Here is a 15,859-nt window from a genome sequence, read left to right as displayed (position 1 = left end):
TATTTTTTTCAATAAATATCTTTTCTGTTCAAAATTTCAAATCTTTAAATCTCAGTAAGCTGTAGAAAAAAACAATGGTATAAAATAAAAATAAAAATAGGGCTTTCGCTTATATTCTCATTGAGTTCTTTTCACTTAGAAGTATGTAAATTTGTAAAATTTTGGAAAAACCCTTTTTTTCTTAGTGTGTGATTTCGTTTTTGACTTGGATATGCTCTTAACCATACCACGTATTCTATGTTTAAATATAGCGGCTGTATCTCCTATACAGCCTGCAGACCAAGACGAAGGCGCTGGACTGTTCCTTTTTTTAATAGTTTGAATGCTTCAAATTTTTATAAAAAAAATTGTTCTTTCCGACTTGAAATGCGAATTGGTTGTTTTCAACTATTTCCGATATGAAATATTTTCCCTCAGGCTCTCGCTTCAAGTATCTAAGAGCGAAAGGGGTTTTTAATATTTACATAGCCATTTGAAGTGTCCAAAAAATTTAAGACAAATGTTTTGCTGCTGGATTTGATGTACGTGTGTAATATATATGTATGTCTTTTGTCGTAAATATTGCGTTTTTGTTTTGCAGAACAGTGTAATCTTTGTTCACTTACCTCGCCTTTTTCTTCATCCGGCAAATAGTTGGAGGTGTAGAATTGTACGCCTGGTTGATTGCTGGATACTTCCATCCAACGACCAGTCGGCGGGTGAATGACTCTGAAAGGCAATTATAACAATAATATACAAAATATAGTTGTATGTAGTTTATTGAAAAATTAGAATTTTATCGCAACAAATGGTTAATTAATAAATAGTAACATATAGTGCCTGTAGCAATAATCCTATTATCTCGGCAACCAGTTCGAAGACGCCCTATCTCAGAAAACTTTTCAAAAATGCCCTACTTCAGAATTTTATTGAAAATCGCCCTATTTCAAATTAAAATTTTATGAAAATGTGCTTAGATAGCACGTTTTTGAATCGAAAGCTGAGGTAAGGCGTTTTTGGACCGAATTCTGAAACAGGGTATTTTTGAACTGGCTGCCGAGATAGGTCGATCTTTCACTCAGCCATCGTTTCGTAAATGTGAAGCACCTTATGACACAAACAAACCATTTCTATCGAAATTTTGTAAAGCTTTAAGTTTACTTTTGCTCTCTGATGCCCGATTTTTTTTTAAGAACTTTGAAATTTCAAGGATATGACTATTTCAAAATATTATTGCAAACAAACGGAAGGGAAAATTCTGTAGATTAAAAGAAGAAGGATGAATAGGTATTGAAAATTCCCTTCTAACAAATTTATTTATCCTAGACTAACAAACTTAGGAGGACGAAATTCGAGAAGGTGTTCGTGAATATATTATTCCTTAACATATTTTTTTTGCAAAATATACATATATTGGAAGTTTTCAAGGATATTTAAAAATCAAGTTTTAAAAGGAAATTTTCAATTCTTATTCCCCGTTGTACACCAAAAAAAATAACCGTTTCTATATTACAACAAAATTTTTAAACTGTCTTAATGTTAACTTAGATGACTGAACACTTTTGAGAGGTATGTTATACAGAAATTTAGAAACGTCTTCACTTACTTACCTAGCTACTGGCGTTACACCATTTGCATCCAAATCTATTCGTGGCACACAAAAGTTATCATCGAAACCCAACTTGTCTGGCTGTAGTGCTTGTATACGTTTGCCTAGGTTTTCCATAGTGCGAAAATCATAAGGTGTAAAAACTACGGGCTTAAAAATGCCTGTTGGTATTGACTCCTCATCCGTTTCGGTTATGTCTTCTGCGAAAATTGCGACATTGTGCTCATATAGACCCTTCCTGCCAGAGTTCTGTGTGTGTTTTTGACATGATGCATAGTATTGAAATGAGATAAAGAATGAAAACAAAAGAGAGGGAATTATATATGGACATTGTAAACTTATTTTAATTTTAATTTTTATAGAGTAAAAATAAATTTTTGGTACATCTTAAGCAGCTTTTACAAGAGGCAATTTTACCGCTTTTTAGAAAATGTAAACACAATTTACATAGACGATTTTGTTGAAAGCGATGTCGAATTAAACAAACACAAATTAGGTAGGTTCTGTAATTCACTTCCGAGTGAATTCCAACCAAAGCGACTTTGAATTCATATTGAAAGGAGGCGTTCTTGAAAGGTTTTCTGAGATAGGGCGTTTTCGAACTGGCTGTCGGGATAGATCGATTTTCCAAACAATAAAATTTGCTTTCACGACCTCGTTTGAAATGTGTGGCTTTTCTACAATAGCGATGACATTTTCTATCAATGGTGTAAATACAGACATACATTGAGACCAACAAAAATATGGCCCAATATCTTTCGACGCCACACTAAAATGCATTAAATACATACATACGCTCAACAAAGAAATTCGCGACTCATGCCACTAGTCATTTAAATTATTGTTGACACCTTTATGCTAGAGGTACTCGGCCACTGTATCAACTTTCAATCTTTTACTCTTTGAACAAAGCTTCACACAAACACCTCTGCATATAAGAAAAATTTGTGTTTTCCCCACTTTCCCCCGCATTGCTATGCAACCACATTCCATTATGGTATACTCACATGTCCGGCCAAATTAAAATACGAATGATTTGTCATATTGACCACAGTTGTCATTGTTGTTTTTGCAGTCATATGGATGCGCAGCGCATTGTCTTCGGTGAGTGTGTAACGCACGGTGGCGTATACTTCACCTGGATAGCCCTCGTGACCGTCAAGTGAACGATGAGCGAAAGTAACACCATCCACATGAATTTCTTTCAGATCCCAGGGTACCTTATCGAAACCGATTTTACCACCATGCAAATGATTGTTGCCACGATTTTTCGTAACTTGAACTGGCTTATCATAAATAAAGAAACTGCCGTTGGCAATACGATTGCAAACACGTCCAATAGTGGCGCCAAAGTAAGGATTTTGCGGTTGTTCATATTCTAAGCAAATGAAAAGGAAGAAAATAAACAAAAATATGTATGTGTACATAAAAAATTAAAAACAAAAAAACAACAATATATGACAGAATCGAGAAATTAAAAAAACTAAAATAAATCTTAAACTATACCACATATGGTGCGTTCCATACCAAAATGGACGGGGCTCACATTTCATATGTTTCTTTTTTAGGGTTGATGGATAAACATGAATAATAAATAAATATGAAATTTAAGCTTGATTAATACACTTTTAGAAACTTTAAAATTTTTTCATAAAAAAATAGTTTTTGAAAATATGCCATCTCAAAAAAAAAAATGAAAAAAAATCATAATGGGTATTACGCAATATTTAAGTATAGTTTTATGGGGGGCACTCTACAATAATTTGAGTTATGAATTTTTTTTTACACTGGAGTTGAGTAAAATAAGTACATTACATATATACAAATTTTTTACATATTTCTTTAGAATTTTTTGGGTATGCAGTTTTGTAGCCCATTAAATTCTAGTACATTAAAGTGCAAGTTTTAAGCTACTGGAAAATTGCGTAGCCTTTTAATATTTTTTATGCTGACGACTTTTTGCACTTTTTTCTTATGGAAGAAAATGCGTAAAACCGTTTTCAAAGAAATTAAAAAAAAAAATTAACGCCCGTTCAGCAATCGCTTAAAACTTACGCTTTATTATACTAAATTTAATTTAATGTGCTACAAAAATGCATACCCAAAAAATATCTAAAAAAAGTTCTAAAAATTTGTAAATTCTTAATGTACTCTTTTTACTCAAATTCGGTGTAAAAAAAAAATTCATAACTCAAAATATTGTAGAGTGCACCCCATAATACTATACTTAAATATTGCGCAATACTCAGATCTACCACTGTGATTTTTTTAATATTTTTGAGATGGCATATTTTCAAAAACTAATTTTTTTTATGAAAAAATTTGTATGTGAAAAATCTTTAAAGAATTTTTTTTTTAGATATTTCTTTTTATAGAGAATTTTAATGTGTGTATGTGTGATTTTTTTCAAATTTTTTCCTCACCCGGTATTCGAGATATTTGGAAAACTACAAATATTTTGTTTATCCATAAACCCTATAAATTTGAAACAAATCAAACACATGAAGTGTGAACCCCGCTCATTTTGGTATGGAACGCCCCAGATACATAAGTAAAGGTGATAAATCAAGGTAAAGTTATTAAAAAAAATAACAAAATAAAAAAGCAAACTGTGTAGATTGAAACCACGTAAAATTCTCACCAGGAGCAAAACTCAGCGCAGGATGTGCATGAGAAATCGTTTGACATAAAAATATGCCAAAAGCAAAAGAAACTGTAAAAGCGGTAGAGGTTTATAAAAATATGTAGTTTTTCTTTATTTTTTAGGGTAAATGCTCGTGTCTCCTAAGCGCGTGCTCAGCACGGATTTACTGCAGTTTTTACTGCTGAAGTGTGTGCGTCTGCGAGAGCGCGCACACATGTCTGCTGTTGCTGTGACATGCAACATACCAACCGGAAGTGGTCATTGCATACCAAGTGCCACTATTATCATCCGCCATCCGACATCCGCTGTCACCTCGGACGCTACTGTCAACGCCATGCGCCGCGACGCGCCACTTGATGTCAGCGTTAGTGGCAGTTGAAACAGCCACTTGTTCCTAGCTTGCTAGTTGCCGGTTTGAGCAGATAACAACTAAGCACATATGCATGCATACATACATATGTATTAGTATTTGTTGTCGTCAGCGGCATACGAGCTTATGAAGTAACCGAAAATGCAGTATTCGCTGGCTTATGGCTGGAACCAGTCCTATGTAGACTGCGCCATATCCGGTGCATGACCTCTCAACTCTCTGCACTCAGCCACCAGCCGCAGACAAGTCGCATTTTTGTTGAGGTCAGTCGGGGTGCATCGTTGTTGGTGCGTTTTGCTTTTGTTTTAGAGCCTGCGTTAGTATGTTTTATAGCCACTGTTGTCATTGTTGTTTGCTCAATGGTTTTTTTCCGGGCATGAATTGCAATTTTTGCTTTTGTCTTCCGCTTCGCTGCCGCAACGCGTCAGTTCCGCTTAAGTGGGAAATTTGTTACCCTCGAAGTGTTACAAGTGGTAACACCAAATTGGCCCTCAGCAGCAAGTAAGTATGTACGTAAGCAAGTGGGCAGCGGCAGCAAGCAAAAACTAGCGTAGCACATATGGGAAAAATGTGTGAAAAAATACTCCGAAAGACTGGATGGACAAACAGCTGCACACACACAGTTACGGACACATACTTACACACACGTGGTAGTGGTAAGCACGAAGTGTTGTCTCTAGCTGACCACCAATCCAGCTGGCCGGGTGCTCGTGTGTATCCGGCATTTCCGCCTGCTCTACTCTTCTTTCTATTTTTTCCGGCTATACGTTTTGCATCCGACGCCTCACTTGCCGCTGGTTGGCTTAGCGCTGTCACTGTTTAAGTTGTTTGTGTCGCTCTTCGCTTGTCTTAGCAGTGTCAGTAAAATATTTGCGACGTTGTTAAAGGGAAATGGGTTCACGTATGTACGTGGTGCGGTATAAAGTATGTTTGTGACAGTTATGTGCACATATGCATGTACACTTACTAATACTGCCATCTATTTTTTTATTCGCTTTGGTTTTTAGATTTTGCAAGCTGACATAGGTTTCAAGAATATTCTAAAACGTTTTTTAATGGTCTGTCAAAAATGGGGATAACCAAAAAAGAGGAGAAAATATATAATTGAGTGTTGATTTTTCTATCCGTTAAGGAAAATGGAATTCAGATAAAGATAAATATGTAGTTTAAGTGCTAACCACAATGATTTTAGTTATCACCCAATTATGCTCAAGCTGCTTAAGACAACATTTGAGTTTCATTTCCCACTCAGAGTTTTATATCTATATACATAGATAGTTAAGAACGGTGGTGGGCACCTGTCTGCCCGCCGGCACTGTAAGCCTCGGTCAGAAATATCTTACAGTAACACACACCCCTTATTTTCAACCTGTATACTCTGAGCTGACACGAGGTCCCTCTGTCCAAGAGTAGTCTACATGTAATCAAAGGTACTCCAGCACTCGATTTTCTCAGTGAGAAATTACCTCCAATAGCACTGTGGCCTGGAACCCATAGAAGTATGACTAGGAAATACTCAGACGAGACCGAAAGAGGAGTGATGCATTAAAAATCTGGTTTTCAGCGCACGTAACTAGAGAAAAAGCCAGTTGGTACCAGCAAAGATACGCAGTAATTTGTGTGGTTGATAGTGGAAGTGGTCCTTAGCATCATACCGATTCTAAGGTGGTCATCTAATTATAAGCGAGTTCGTCTGGATTCTGATCGCTAAGTCAAAAGGTTCTCCTGGATCAGATCACAAAGGCTATTCACAAATTTACATGGAAAATCATTAGACATCCTCTCCTCTCCAGATCCTCCGGTGGCTACAGTCCAAAGACGGACTTATCGATCAGTCTCTACAGGATTTTAAGAAAAAACCAAGCGAGACTGATTGCTCTGAATTCTAAGGAGGAGATGTAATACTTTCCGGCCTTCGGTAAAAGCGTCTTTCTGACTCTCCACGGGTTGGGGATGTACCTTCGCACAATGTTACTAGCGCAGATGGCAGCCAATCAGCGAAAAAATACCTCCCGAGTCTATATAACTAAGAAGCTATTAGAAAACGGATGTTTTTCCTGAGGCTAAGTTTCATGGGAGATATGTATGCATCGAGGAGAAGTTAAAGCAACTCCTCGCTACTAACGAGTATTCCAAGAGTGCAGAGCCTTTTGTAAATACGAGCCTGAATCCGGAAGATTCATGACAGGTTACTACGCCTTCGCAGAATGCTCACCAGGAATGCTTTAGCCTGCCTTGTTTCGCTTTAATATGTAAACTGCTAGTCCTGTTTCTTAAAGTTCCCAAGCCGTGGGTAGTTTGTTGATAATAACTGCCCAAGAAAATTTTGAAAAAGGGCTATTCAGAGTTGAGAGGAACCACTTTTTTTTCGCAAAGACACTTTTTAGAATACTTTCACATGCGTATATATGTATCTACATTAGACCATACCAGAAAATAAAGTTCGCTTTACAGCCCAGATATTTATTTGCAAGTCAATTTCGAAGAAAACATTTGTTTTGGCAAAATATTGTATTTGAAGTCGCCTTTTTATATTACATTTGTCATCATATCATCGGAATTTACAGTTGCATCTTAGAGTATAATGAAGGTTCATGGGTCGAGAAGAAATTTTATTTGTTCTAAAGTTCGTTTAGTTGTGTGCTTGATAAATAAATACATAAAATTGATCACAGGTCCCAGGTACAGGTAACCCACTAGATCTTAGTCTATTAAAGCTCGCAAAAAATTAGTAAACTTTTGGTAAAGAAGTGTTTCCCCTGGAAGGCGATTTCTACTTTTGTTTTCGGCTTAACGTTAAATTTTATAAAATCCAATCAGTCTTTGGATAGACACTTGCATACTTATAAAAATATATACATTAGCTTGGTCTTTACAAAACAAAAGCATCAACGAAATTTTCAAAATTAAAAAAAAAAATTATGTATTTGAAAATTTTTTTTATCTCAAAAATTCGACAATATATTGACATTAACCAGAACAGCGATGTATGAATTTATACGAATGAGTTTCAGTAACGTCAAAGTTTTAAGATTTCAAGTCAAAATTTTGTAGAATTTTTGCTACCAAGAAAATATAATATATAAATTTTGAAATTTTTAGGGATGTCTTTATTTTGTACGAAGAACCAAATGAAGGAGTGCTCCATTCAAAATACATACATGTCCGCATAAGTATTTACGTTCACGCACTTACATACCTTCTAACAAGTCGAAACCAAGAACAACGTCATCCAATTTGCCACTGGCATCAGCGACTCTGAGCGAGTAGATAGTTGCACCATAAGATAGGATCTTTATTATTTATAAATTCAAGACATGTTTTTTATTTTTTTTTTGTATTATCCATTTAGTTGCAACCGGTGTCACCGCAATCAACGTTGGGGGTCAGTTAAGAAAAAGATTGATTCCGTGAGAGAGTGTCATAATAAGTATGTAACCCACAGAAGGCAAGTAGGTACAGCAGTTGGCATAACAGAAATGTTGCAAGGCCGAGTGCGATTTCCAGGATGACGATATGAAAATAGAGATAAAGAGCAATAAAATCAGTAGAAGAAGCAAATATTATTAACTGTTTGTTATTATGGGGAAAAATGTAAATTGCGCAAAAAAAAATATAATAATAGTGTCAATGCATATTTTTAAGAATAAAATCATTCGGATGCTCTTGAAGAGCTTCAGACTGGCTCGCGAAGTGCACTTTTGAAGTACTTTTAAGGTATATATGATATATACATATATGATTGTATGAATTTTTAGCAAAATGAACATCACTCAAACTTTTCACAGAAAACCTCTTATTTTTCAGATTTTCTACGTCTCCTCATTCTCTGCTGCCCTCTTCATTTGCTACACGGATGCCTTAACACACGCAATCTGCGCATACATTGCAGATAAATGTTGAGAATTTTTGGTCGAGGCTTTTCAACGGAAGCTGACCATCTCAAGTGCTCACCAACCCCGTTTTGGCCTTGTTTTGGCACCCGTGGCCCGTTTTGGATTGCTTTTTTTCATTGCGCATTAGGGTGGTCCAAAATAAGTAGGGCCGGAATTTTAATGCTCTCACCACCTAGGATTGCTCTATGTCGAAAAAACAAACTCCTATTTTCTATTTTTAAATTAAAAAATATTTGGTATAGAATTCTTAAAAATCAATGCTTTTCAATCGGAAAACTCTGGTTCTCTTCAGGAGACTTCGAGCAACAATACTTAATTATTTATTTAACCATTTTTTAATACTAAAGATGTTTTATTTTTCCCCCCATTACATTTTCAGGCATTTTCTTGGGGATTTGGCAGACCTATAAATATAGTTACTATGAAAAAATTGTTGAATAAATAATCGAGTATTATTACTGGGAGTCTCCTTAAGAGAAGCAGAGTCTTCCGATCGAAAAATATTGATTTTTATGAATTCTATAACATTTCCACGAAAAGTTGTTTTTCCCCCATATAAAATGCATGAAAAACTTTGAGCGCTTTGTGCGAAATCTGAATACTTTTTTATAAAAAAAACGGGGTATATTTCTTTCGGTATATAATGCTCCTAGAGGGTGAGAGCGTAAAAATTTCGAATTTACTTTTTCACGTGCATTTTCGGCCCACCTTATTGCGCACGCACTGCATTGGTATGTTGTATTTTTCCGAAGTATTCGTTTTCCAACGTGAAGCCTGAAACTGCTGTGCATAAATAATATTGGGAATGAAAAAAAAATACGTACATATGTATACATATAGTGCATGCATACATACATCCAAGGATAATGTTTGCATTTTCAGCGGTTCCCTTGGGACAATTTAATTGTGGCGTATGTATGTATGTACATGCTTTGTTATTTACACAGTGCGAAGTGAGTGGTAAGTTAGAACATTCAATCTGAAATTCAGATTTAATCTACTGAATATACACAGAAACATTTCGAGACCAAAAAAAAGAACCTAATTCATCCTTCGACTGCCGTGGATGTAAGAATCAATATTTATTTCTTTCCTTGTATTAAAAAAAAACAATTGATATCGGTTAATTGAAACTCTAATTTTTTTAAGTGTTGTACATATCCTAGAAGTTGCATATACATATAGGTTGACCACCTTGCCGCGGTGAGAGGTCTTAAGTACGGCATAAAGATAAACATAATATATATCGCCAACCATAGCTGTTCGAAAACCAAGAGTCAACGGAGGAACTAAACTTTTGAAAAAAAGCTTCGGGTTGGACAAGGTGTAAGACGGCCATGCAGTCTCGAACGGAGCGCTCCGGCTACCGGACGACCTGCGGTTCTGCGGTAGCAGTGGGAGAGAGGAGGTCTGGGCCGACCGGTCGCAAATCGTTTAATGGCTGGAACTGAGGAGACGACTCCGTCTAGAGCAACCAAATCCCGAAAAATCCGAGTCCCATTAAGGGCGGGGCACCTACTTTAACGTCAAACCGAGAGGCTGCTACAAATAAACCCGGCAGCTGTGTGGTAGAATCTGAACAAACTGTCTGTCGACTTTAAAGTCACCTTTGACAGCACAAAAGAAAGATGCCTATACGCCGCGTTTGCTAACTTCCTTGTGCCCTGGAGCAGTTCGATACCAAGTTTTCAGGAAAAGTTACTCCCCATCATGCTTCTTCTTTAACCTTTTTCATAAGAAGTTGATAAGATCTACGGAACTAATCGCTCAGGTATAATTTTCTATGACAGCGGACAATCACAAACTGGCTTATGCCCAGAATATTATGAGTCTCATCAACCGCACCCTTTGCCCTTTGCATAGCATTTTTTGACTGTGTAAATAAGTTTCGTGTCACGTATTGTACCCAGAATATCTGCTACCATACTCTATATCATCCACCAATACTTTTCGTTCCTTTACTTAATTTGGGCTGCAACTCCTTGACCATGTTTTCCCAGCAAGTCATTATCACCAGCCACTGAACTTGGCTTACACACAGGATGTGATAATTGAGCGTGCAATCCCTTGTTGTTGATATATTTTTTAATATTGATTTCACAGTTATTTTTGGCCTCATCTTATCTACCCTTCGTTCATTTCAATGCTACGCGTCACGCAAAGTTAAAGCGGGCGTACTGCCTCATTCGATTAACCTAACTAATAGTGTCAATATCATTTTCGGGTTCTAATCTCGCCTCATAAACACCGAAAAAAAAACACACACACGCGTACAATTCGCAACCCAAAACAACAGCCAATTCACAATCGCATTTAACTTTGTCACTTCTTGGAAAACTCTTTTTTTACATCTCCCTTAACACGCCTCAATTGTCAGCGATGATATTAAAAGGTCATTGAACCCTGATACATTAATGGTATTGCTGTTGCTAGCAGCCATTGTCTCGGCCATGTGGTTAGAATGGTTTCCTTGGCCTTTTTATTTTTATGGCCAGCATATGCAGTGGCCTTGAAGAGGAGAAGAGTGCGCAAGAGTTGGGAAAGGGGTTTCAATGGCTTCTTCTTCATCTCTTTAGTTTCTTGTTTAGCCATTGAAAGCTATGTATAATAAAGTTGCCTTAGTATGGGAATCATGAAAATGGCCTATGCGTATTGCGGAAATGGCATTCTGTGTTTATGTCTCTTTCAACTACTTCGGCAAAAGGCAGTTAAAAGCGGTCGGTCGTCAATTTTATGATGCTACCACATTTGCTTACGTGTTCCTTTTATTCAATCGAGGAATAAGTGCTTGTATGCAGTGCATTATACATAAGCATGTGCATTAGGGTGGCCCTTAAAAGTATCAACATTTAAGTTTTGTATAGGGCACCCGTTTATTTTGTTCCACGTTTACAGCAAAGACATTCATGCAAATTTTAGAAGGAAAAGAAAATATTATTACCAGAGTTTAGAAAAATTCAAATTTTATTAAAACCGCAAAGTTTCGACGAAATTGTTACTTGGACCAGCTATACCTATTGAAACTTTATCACATGAATTCTTAAATTCTCGCTTTCGCAAGTGTGTTTTTAATTTAAAAATTTTCGTAAATGTCTTTATTTCGTACGTACTACGTAGAAAAAAGATGTAGATGCAAATATTTCAAGAACCACCCTAATTTTGTGATTTTTTCAATTTTTTGGGTTGGTTTTTAAGCTAAGTATGACTGACAGCTTGGGTTCGGATTTGGACCGTTGTGTTGGATAAAAGTACAACAGCTGTTGATTTGCAAAGCGATTGAAATGTGGGATTGTTTAAATGCTATTGGTGTATTTTGCAGTCTCAGACAGTAGGTGCCGTTTCATTTTCGAGAAATCAAATTTATTATAGTAAAAGACCTTAACATATTTCGTATAATTCGTATTCCTTTCTCTTTTGTAGGGATAGTCTAAACTGCAAAAATTTAAATTTTTTTCCCACCATTGCAATCGTGGGCCGTCAATACTCACTTTAATAAAAAGGATTATTTTTCAAAAATGCTATTCAAGAATGCCACAAATCTTGAAAAATACTCGCGAGAGAAGAAACGAAAGAAGCTGTGAAACTAATAAAGCTTTGTAAAATTACGTTGAGCAACACCAAATTGTCAAAATTGGAAAGGTCATTCAGATTCGTTTTGGCGACTCTGTATCGTTAAATTGATATCAGCAAAAATTAGTTTTGCTAATAAGATTGAATAATATAATATTTATTGTATATTTTTAAATATAAGGGAAATAAGTAGTTTCTTAGGAAACGATCTTTGAGTTAATTTTTTTTTTTTTAAATTTGTTAAAAAAAATTATTATTTAAGAAAATTATAAAATAACAAAAGTTATGCAAGAAAAAAATAATTTTTTTTAAGAAAAAATTTTTCTTAAAAAAATAAAATAGTTTTGGAAAAAATTATTTTATAGAACAAATTTATAAAATTATCTACAAATTAGAAAAAAATCGTTTTTAGCTAAAATTATTGTAAGTTAAAAAAAAAAATATTTTTTAATGGGAAATTTGTGTATTTAGCTCGCGATGAATAACGTTTTTCATTTCAAAACATCATGAGTTCTTTCAACTATAGGCTTGTGGCCTTGAGAGTGTTAAACAACTCAGTGCAATGTAGAATTACAATATGGGTATCATACAAAAGAGCAAATTGTGTAGAATTAAAGATTTAAAAATTTTTTGGCGCATAAGGACGAATAGGTACAGAGAAAGTCCTTTTAGAATGTTATCCTTGAATATCATTAAATGTATTTAAAAATGATTTTATTTAAAGGACTTATATACGCACCACCACATCCTCGAAATTCATCCTTTTAAAAGGACATTTTAAATACATTGCAGTGAAATTATAAAGAAAATGAATAATTTGAAAGTCCTTTTAAAACAATCCTGAACTCAAAGTGAAAAACTAAAATAGTAGAACAAAATCGTTTCGGAAAAATTATCAGCAACAGCGTATATTCATCTAATTCGACTGATTCGGGGGACTAAGAAACTAGTTAAAAAAGAGCATGTCACTAACGCTAATTTTGATGTAATTTTTTAAAAAAATGGGCAGTGGAGATAAAAAATTGCAACCCCTTAAACGCGAAGGTAGCCTTTACAGTGATTTTTTGATTGATTCTTCTGCATGAAATATCAGCGGGGTGAGATGTTATGCGTTCTCGAAATTCGACGGTGACTAAAACCTTACTCTAAGCTTATAAGGGCACGGAGAGAAACTAAAAAAAAAGTTTCCACGACTCCAAGCTAATATTGCTGACCCGCCAGCAAACTGCGAATGTCAGGTTCTAGGCAACTGTACTTGGTAATATCGAAAGTATATGAGACTTAATTTCTGAAACTGTAAGCAATGAGATGGGAATTAAATAAGCTCCAATTTTACACTTATTCGATAAGTTGCGGCTAATTAATGCCCAATATCATCTTTGAGGACTAGCTCGGGTGCAGTCTATTGGCCTCTACTCGTACTAGCCGCACAGTTTTTTTTTGCTTATGTTTCCACATTTGCTAATTATCGCCATGCGTAAATAACTAAGAAACAAAAAGTTTCTCTGTGTGTACTTATGTACATATATCCCAATTTGGTGTAGTCAACCAAAGCTGGCAAGGTCAAGGTCAAATCAAGTATGGTATCTATCTGCCACATTCTGCCGTTTGTGCACTTATCGTATCTACGAAGTAATTTTCCAAGCAAAATTGTAGAATCAACAAGTGGTACGATAGCAAAATTGACGCGAAACACTTGAACAATTCGTCAACAGCCACTAAATACTCACCTGCACATACATTTGGGTCTGATCATTGACCAGAGTGAAGCGATATATGTGAGCCACCTCTTTTGTTATTGGATCAGTGGTACTGCCAATAATATCCTGAGATACGTGAATCATTTTCGATTATAGAAAGAAAACTTGTTTGCACTTAAAGTCGATATATTTTTGACACTAAATAAAATTGCAAAAATAATTAAGCGAATCTAAAAAAATGTAGCCGGTTAACGGTTTATCCAAGTTACAGCGCAGCGACGCGAATGAGTGAGTGCACACAAGAAATATTGCATCCAATCTGTTATTTGCTTGCAGTGACAGCTGTGTACGCGGGACCACGACTCTCGCAAATGAAACCTCAGTGTGAAGATTGCGAGCGGATCTACATATGTAGCTGTTTATATTAAATTTAGAGAGAAACTTGTTTTGCACTTTTGTTTTACTCATTTTTTAAGCACTCAGAAAGAGGCAATTGACAGATAGCGAAGCTAATAAATTTTATTTTTTTTTTGTTTTTTGCAACAATTTCTTTGCTTATTTGTGAATGTACGCAGAGTCACACATAAATACTTGTAATAAGTAAATATATAAGAACGTACGTTGGAAACATAAATAAAAACTTAAGAAGCACCCTGTCGGAAAAACCTACGTAAAAATGATTGCAACTGCAAAATCTGGATCTTTATCGCCACTACTTATTTCAGATGAGGGTACATCGCACTGGTTCGTAAAAAGAGGGATATATTGCGAAGCTAAGCGAAGTATTTTTCGTAAAAATCGAAGATGTCTTACTCAAAAGCATGGCTGTTAAAAGGAAAAGTGTTGCTAAGTAGAAATGCAGCTAAAAGTGTAAATTTGGTCCAAAATCCATTTCATGATTTGTGAATCAGTATTTTGGCAAAATTGTGCAAGTAAGTGGAAAATGCACCTAAGCGAATGGGCAGCTAAACGGAATATACTGTAATACCATTTCATGTTCATGAAAGGTATAAAAAACACAGTTAAATGCAGTGAATGGAATCGTGGAGAAAAAATACCAAAATTAAGGGAAACTCTGTCAAACCTTGACCTTTGCATTGTTTCATTTTGTATTGAATCGAAGGTGTTTTTAGCTCTCAAAAGGTAAGATAAGTATTTATGTACATAAACCTTCCCATAGCGACATATTGCATACAAAAATGTTCTAGATCTCATTATTCATTTATGTAGGTACCAAATTTTCTTGCAAGGTACATTCAAATAGCGCTATGAGGCTTATCAGTGTGCACTGGCACAACAAAGTGTCTACGTTAATTGGTGAGAGAATGAGCAGAGAAGAATTATTTAGCGAAGCAAAGCGAGCGATTAAGAGAGCACTTAAAAACTATAAACAAATTGATTTTTATATACCTACATATGTACATAAATACGAGTATTTGCACTTTGCTTTTGTTGATAGAATTTAAGAGAGAAGCCAAAATACCAATTGTGTAATTGAGAGGGAGAGTGTACTTGAGGCTGATTTGTTAAACTCATGGTAAAATTAGTTGTTTTTATAAATTTCTATAGCAGTTATGCGAAATGTCAGTACAATGTTACTTCTATGCTGAGTATGTATGTAAATTAGGGTGGTCCAAAAAGAAGTAAAGTCGGAATTTCAATGCGCTCACCACCTAGGATTGTTCCATATCGAAAAAAATATACCCGCATTTTTTAATTTGAAATCAAAAAAATATTTAGAGGTTGTGTATGTATTTTATGTGGGGAAAACAAGTTTATGTAGAAACGGTAAAGAATTCTCGAAAATCAATATTTTTTGATCGGAAAACTCTGGTTCTCTTCAAGAGACTTCCAATAGCAATACCCAATTATTTATTTATTTTATTTGGCGGACCTATAAAATATAGTTACTATGAAAAAATTATTAAAGAAATAATTAGGTATGATTACTGGGAACCTCTTGGAGAGAACCAGAGTTTTCCGATCAAAAAATATTGATTTTCAAGAATTATATACCATTTCTACGAAAAGTATTTTTTTTATTATATAACATACATGAAAAACTTTGAGCGCTTTGAGCGACCTCTAAAT

General features: G+C 35.3%; 1 protein-coding gene across 2 annotated transcripts in view; it reads right to left on the bottom strand.

Moving 5' to 3' along the window:
- Positions 1-14,143, bottom strand: part of LOC108368569 (aldose 1-epimerase-like) — a 29,791-nt gene extending 15,648 nt beyond the window's left edge. For both annotated transcript variants that reach the window (XM_017623441.1, XM_017623442.1), the window contains exons 1-5: positions 13,799-14,143; positions 7,802-7,895; positions 2,596-2,966; positions 1,590-1,837; positions 606-708 (exon numbers count right to left, since the gene is read on the bottom strand). In XM_017623441.1, coding sequence (XP_017478930.1) covers positions 606-708; positions 1,590-1,837; positions 2,596-2,966; positions 7,802-7,895; positions 13,799-13,912 — 930 coding nt within the window. In that variant the 5' untranslated portion in view covers positions 13,913-14,143. The remainder of the gene's footprint in view (positions 1-605; positions 709-1,589; positions 1,838-2,595; positions 2,967-7,801; positions 7,896-13,798) is intronic.
- Between the last annotated feature and the right edge of the window lie 1,716 nt (positions 14,144-15,859).

This window comes from Rhagoletis zephyria, unplaced genomic scaffold (genome assembly GCF_001687245.7).
Source record: "Rhagoletis zephyria isolate East Lansing unplaced genomic scaffold, Rhagoletis_zephyria_1.1 Rzeph_scaffold_03192, whole genome shotgun sequence".
In the NCBI taxonomy this organism is placed as follows: domain Eukaryota; kingdom Metazoa; phylum Arthropoda; class Insecta; order Diptera; family Tephritidae; genus Rhagoletis; species Rhagoletis zephyria.
This window is presented reverse-complemented; position numbering and strand designations above follow the sequence as displayed.